The 5584-nt window shown below is 43.0% G+C and overlaps 1 protein-coding gene across 1 annotated transcript; it reads left to right on the top strand.

Annotated features, from left to right (window-relative positions):
• The first annotated feature begins 2102 nt into the window (after positions 1-2102).
• On the top strand, positions 2103-4088 carry LOC103521832 (alpha-methyldopa hypersensitive protein-like). Its single transcript, XM_017448897.1, has 3 exons — positions 2103-2113; positions 2526-2802; positions 3348-4088. The coding sequence occupies exons 1-3, from the start codon at positions 2103-2105 to the stop codon at positions 3867-3869; spliced, it is 810 nt and encodes a 269-aa protein (XP_017304386.1). The 3' UTR covers positions 3870-4088.
• Positions 4089-5584: the final 1496 nt, after the last annotated feature.

The raw sequence follows: 5584 nt of genomic DNA, 5'->3' as shown, positions 1-5584 counted from the left end.
ACCAAATGTCAGTCTGAAGACTCCAAAGCAACCACCCTACTGCCCGAGGGCTGATTGAGAGACTGACGAAAAACGCTGACCCCGTCCGCACATGAAAAAATCTGGTGTGAACATCACACGACTTTCCTCATCCTATTGAATGATGCTTATAAAATACCGCCAACCGCAGCACCTATCTCAATCAAACGTTTTGAGTTGCATCCTTGATCTGTCCAAAAGCGGTCAAAATACCGCCAAGGGCAGCAACCATCTCAACCAAACGTTTTGTGTTGCATCCTTGTCACATTTGTGAACTACATACCAAATTTCAAGTCTCTAGCTTATACCGTTCCCGAGATATTGTTAAATTACCGAAAACCGCCAAAAAGCGGTAAAATGCCGCCAACCGTTGCACCGATCTTAACCAAAAGTTTCGTGTCGCATCCTTGGCACATTTGACAGCTACATACCAAATTTCAAGTCTCTAGCTCTTACCGTTCTCGAGATATTTTGTTTACAGACAGACACACACACGGACCAAAGGCTGAAACTTTGCCAAATTTTCCAACCAAACCTTCGAGTCTTACTAATACTAACTTATGTATGCGTGATTATGCGAAATCATTCGAGTTAAAACTTCCAACTCGATTCGCTCGACCACTCACCTCATTCATAATAATGGTCCTATTATCGTTACTAATGTCCAATATAACGGAATGATGCTTGCTGATCTCCACCAATGTAGTTTCGTTCAGGATCAGGGTTCGTTCTATAAACGCCATTTCTGTAGTCGTGATCAGGTCGTCCACAGGGGGCATGATCCGTTATACGGTTCGTTATGTCAGTGGGATGTGGGATGATTCGTTATGTCCAGCGGAAAACGTGTTTTGGCACTAAAAACTGACCATCAAAAATTTGACCCGATTACATTACTTTCCTTCCTATAGGATAAGGAAAGTAAAAAGCGAAGAAGATGATGACTTTATTATTATCAGATTATTGTTTTATCACCGTTTTTGCCCATCCCGTTGGGCGTCCCACATAAGATGAGCGAGAGGGGACACAATACTTCTCAATCTTCTCATTTTAGGTACTAAGTCAACACGAGAACACCAGAAAGTAACCCGTTGAAATATCTCCAATCGAAATATGTACGAGTGCGAATTTTTTGTCGGAGGTGAGATTCGAACCCGGGACCTTCTGCATGGCAAGCGCGTTACCACTGGGTTACCCGTACCCTTTTTGCCACCAATCTAACCCGGCTAACCTCACTCAGTCCGAGTGGGGCCGGGAAGGAACTACATCCCTATCCAGATACCAACCACGGTCAATGTTACGCCACTATACTTATGCTAAATTTACTGTGACATTCACACTGAGTGAGTTTCCTGATGGTGTCTATGTTAGATGTGATAATTTAATACCTACTTTAAACAGGTAGGTAAATAGGTACCGAGTAGGTAGGTACTAATGATTAAACAGATAGATATCAAGTAATAATAGTTTACTGAGTAGGTAGGGTTATTTATTCTGCTGTTTGGTAGGTAGGTAGCTACCTAGGTAGTTTGTTAAAATAGATATTTTTATCCCTATAGCCAGTTCATTTGCACATCATAGCTATGTGAGACTAATAAAAATAAGATATAGCCTGCCAGCCTAGTTAGCTTAGTTGGTAGTGCGTCGGCCTTGGCTCTCGTTCAGTATCATATATAAGACGGGGGGAAATAAAGGAAAACGCATTCCATAGGTAGCAAATACCAAGGAAAAATAAGGGGAAAATACAGCAAAACGTAGAAAGGTGGAACAACATAGGAGCATTTAAGTAGTAGCTGCTCTTAAGTTTTTACGTTTTTAAAGATTCCTTGCCAGCCTAGTTAGTTTAGTTGGTAGCGCGCCTGCCTTGTAAGCGCTAGGCCGCGGGTTCGATTCCCGCCCGGGGCGGATTTTATCCTGATGGAATAATGTTCGTTCTCGGAACGGCTGGCTGCCTATCCTGTCTTCTTTCTCTCTTCGATTTCGGGACGATAAGACCATAGCAGTTACAGTTCCCTCTGTCAAACCTCTTTTAAAAAAAATAAGGTGGAATGACATAGGAGTATTTAGTAGCTGCTTTCGGTTGAAAAATGCTCAATAGGCTCTGTTGTTTGTTAAGTGCCGATATGCTTTTTATTCTAATGAGCTCTGTTTGATTAACACCATCTTCATGTCTTGTAAAATGTTAGAATTATTAACTCTTCGTATTTCTAGCCTCGGATGTATGTAGATTATAGAATAGTAGAATCAGGAATCAGTTGATTTCCTTTGTTCTAGCTCAGTGGTTCTCAAACTGTGCTCCCCGGAGCACTGGTGCTCCGCGAAGAGCTTCCAGGTAGGTACTCCGCATAGTTCCATTTTTCTTACGGCATTAAAAAAAAAAATCGCACGAATATGTTTAGTCAAATGGGAAGTATTGGAACAAGCCGTACGGACCGTACGCTAATGAACATTTCCGAATCATTCCGAATTATTTTTAAAAATTCCTAAAGGGTTGGGGGGGTGCTCCGTAGAGTTTACAGCAGTTGCTTGGTGCCCCGCGGCCAAAAAAGTTTGAGAACCACTGTTCTATTCCATTTTCTTTTTCAGCACTGGCAAATACCACTGGGTCGTCGATTCCGAGCCCTCAAGTTGTGGATGACCCTTCGATCGTACGGACTCAAAGGTCTTCAGGCATATTTGAGGAAACACATTTCATTGGCTAAAAAGTTTGCGGATTTGGTGGAACAAGACGATAGATTTGAGCTCGTATGTCCTCCCAGTATGGGACTGGTTTGCTTCAGACTGAAGGTAAGGTTTTGGGATAAGTTGGACAACCTTTTTGGTACCATAAGCTTTGTACAAAACAATACAATCTTTTTTGGCATTTTCAAAATCTATAGCGAAGCGGCGCGGCGCGCGGTCGGGCGCTAGCATGTTGAATGCACCACTTTACGGAGGATCACCGATGTTGCACGTGGTTGGTATCCGGATGGATGATCATCTGGATAATCGCATACTGCTAGCTTTACCCGGTCTCACTCAGGTTGGGTGAGGTTAATGTGAGGAGGCGGGAAGCTTGTGGCCGAATGGAAGGTAAAACCTTCGTCACTAAAAAACTCAGCAATTATACAGTGACGAATTCCTTTCGCTCGATCAACTTGCGAGCCTTTTCTGCAGCAGTCAATTTCTTTTGCTGACAAATACATTCAATGTTCCAGCTATACAGTGAAGCAAAACCTGGGGGTATAAAAACACGAGACAACCTCTTTCATGACTATATATTCTCCTGTACATCATTTCTCATGTTTTCGTCCTATCATGATTCATGTTTCTCATGATCCAATGATTCACAGGGGGACAACGACCTCAACAAGGCGGTCTATGACCGAATCATCGCCAGGAAGGTCATCTACATCGTCAAAGGCTCGTTCCAGGACCGCCTCTTCATGCGATTCGCCATCTGTAGTTCCCAGACCGAAGAGTCAGACGTTCAACTCGGTTGGAATGAGATAAGGACCGCTACTGAGGAAGTGCTGCGGGGAAAGAGTCTTGGACCCGCCGGAAAAGTGATGGGGGGTGCTCAGGCAATCGCCGGGACAGAGAGCTCTGGTCCCGCTGACCAAGTTCTAGGAGAGATTCAACCAGTCGCCCGGGCAGAGAGTCTTGGACCCGTTGACGAACTGATGGGGGATGTTCAGGCAATCGCCGGGGGAAAGAACTCTGGGCCCGTTGAAACTGTTCTGAATAGTGACACTCCACAAGAAGTGCGGAGTGAGGACACTCCCCTAGGAGGAGTGCTGGGTGAGGAGTCAAGTGGTGGTTGTGGACAACAGAAGCTGACACCACCGGTGGCCAAACCTCTGACAGTACAGTAAGATGAGCTAACAGTAGTGTCACAGATGAGTGACTAGGAACACGGGTGGTAACGTGCTTGCCCTGCAGAAGGTTCCGATTACCACAGTTCACAAAATACGGATCAAACAATGAAATACGGATCGACTGATAAAATATTTTAGGGGTCCTGTCAATCCAGTGGTAAGGCGTTAACTTGGCAGAGAGGAGGTCTTGGGTTCGATTCCCAGAGTCAACGAAAATATTTCTACAAAAAAAAAAAGGGGGAAAAACACCCATTTTTTAAAAAAAAAAAAAAAAAAAAAAAAAAAATCGATCAGTATACCTACAAATTAATAAGCACTAGATGGGAATACGTTTGATTATAAGATCAGTAGAAGACATTAAGACCTAACTATAAATAGTATTTAGATGTTTTTAGCATAACTTGAGTTTCTCTATAATCGAATACCCAGAAATAAGAAAGTCCGTTACACCCCCAGGTATGTTAATATTATAATATTATAAATAGTGTTTAATACGTCAATAAAGTAGGTATAGGTACATAAGTAAGTATTTTATAGTTTGATCCATCTATTCAAACTGGTTTGAGGGAATGGCGCGATTAGCATAAAGACACCTAATAGGTAGGTATTCCTAGTAGTAAATACGTACGCATTCACCATGTGATTAGGTAGTAGGTACCAACACTAGTCATTTATAGTTACCTACCTATTGCATAAGTTTATATCTTCTGGGCTTGGAAATGCCTCTAAACTGTGGGGAATATCTAAACTTCTTGGTCCGTAATATTGCGTGTACTCAATGCTGCTATGACACAGACTACACGAGTCTAATTTGTAGCCGTTGTTCCATTGCTACGAAATAAAAACGGCGGGCGGTGAAGACTCATCTTTCTTGTAGATGTTTGTGGGTAACTCCAAAGGTCTCACCGTCCCGAAATCGAAGAGAAGAGGAAGACAGGATAGGAGAAAGCCAGCCGTTCCGAAAATGAACGTTACCGTAAACTGGGGTGACTTTGCACCACTTTTGTGTAACTGCTAAGGTCTCACCGTCCCGAAATCGAAGAGAAGAGGAAGACAGGATAGGAGAAAGCCAGCCGTTCCGAAAATGAACGTTATCCGTTCAAGATGAAAGTTTTCAGCGTTAAAAATGCTATGAAAAGGTAGCCAAAGAGTTTAGCTTTATTTTTAATTAATTTGATTATAAATTTAATTAATTTGATTATAAATCGAACCCATGCCCTAGCGCTTACAAGGCAGACGTGCTACTCTCCAAGCTAATAACTAGGCTGGATCTTTTCCAAGTTCTTTTTTTTTTTAAGAGGTTTGACAGAGGGAACTGTAACTGCTATGGTCTTATCGTCCCGAAATCGAAGAGAGAAGGAAGACAGGATAGGAGAAAGCCAGCCGTTCCGAAAACGAACATTATCCCATCAGGATAAAATCCGCCCCGGGCGGGGATTGAACCCACGGCCTAGCGCTTACAAGGTTTTCCAAGTTCAATATCTGTAATAAAATGGGAGTCTTCTCGTCCCGAAATCGAAGAGAGTTGGACATGATAATTGATGATGATTTAAAAGAAAGCCACTCGTTTCGAGAATGAACCTTGAACCTTAACTGTTGTTCAGGCTAAAGTTCGTCCCGAGCGGAAACCGCTACACATTCCAAGCTAACTAGTCTGGCTAGGTGGCCACGTCCGTAAACCTGCCTCGGTGGTGTAGTGGTCAAGGCGCTCG

This window comes from Diaphorina citri, unplaced genomic scaffold (genome assembly GCF_000475195.1).
Source record: "Diaphorina citri unplaced genomic scaffold, Diaci psyllid genome assembly version 1.1 scaffold6062, whole genome shotgun sequence".
NCBI classification, from domain to species: Eukaryota; Metazoa; Arthropoda; class Insecta; order Hemiptera; family Psyllidae; genus Diaphorina; species Diaphorina citri.
The sequence above is the reverse complement of the archived record's forward strand: the minus strand, read 5'-3'. Positions and strand labels throughout refer to the sequence as shown.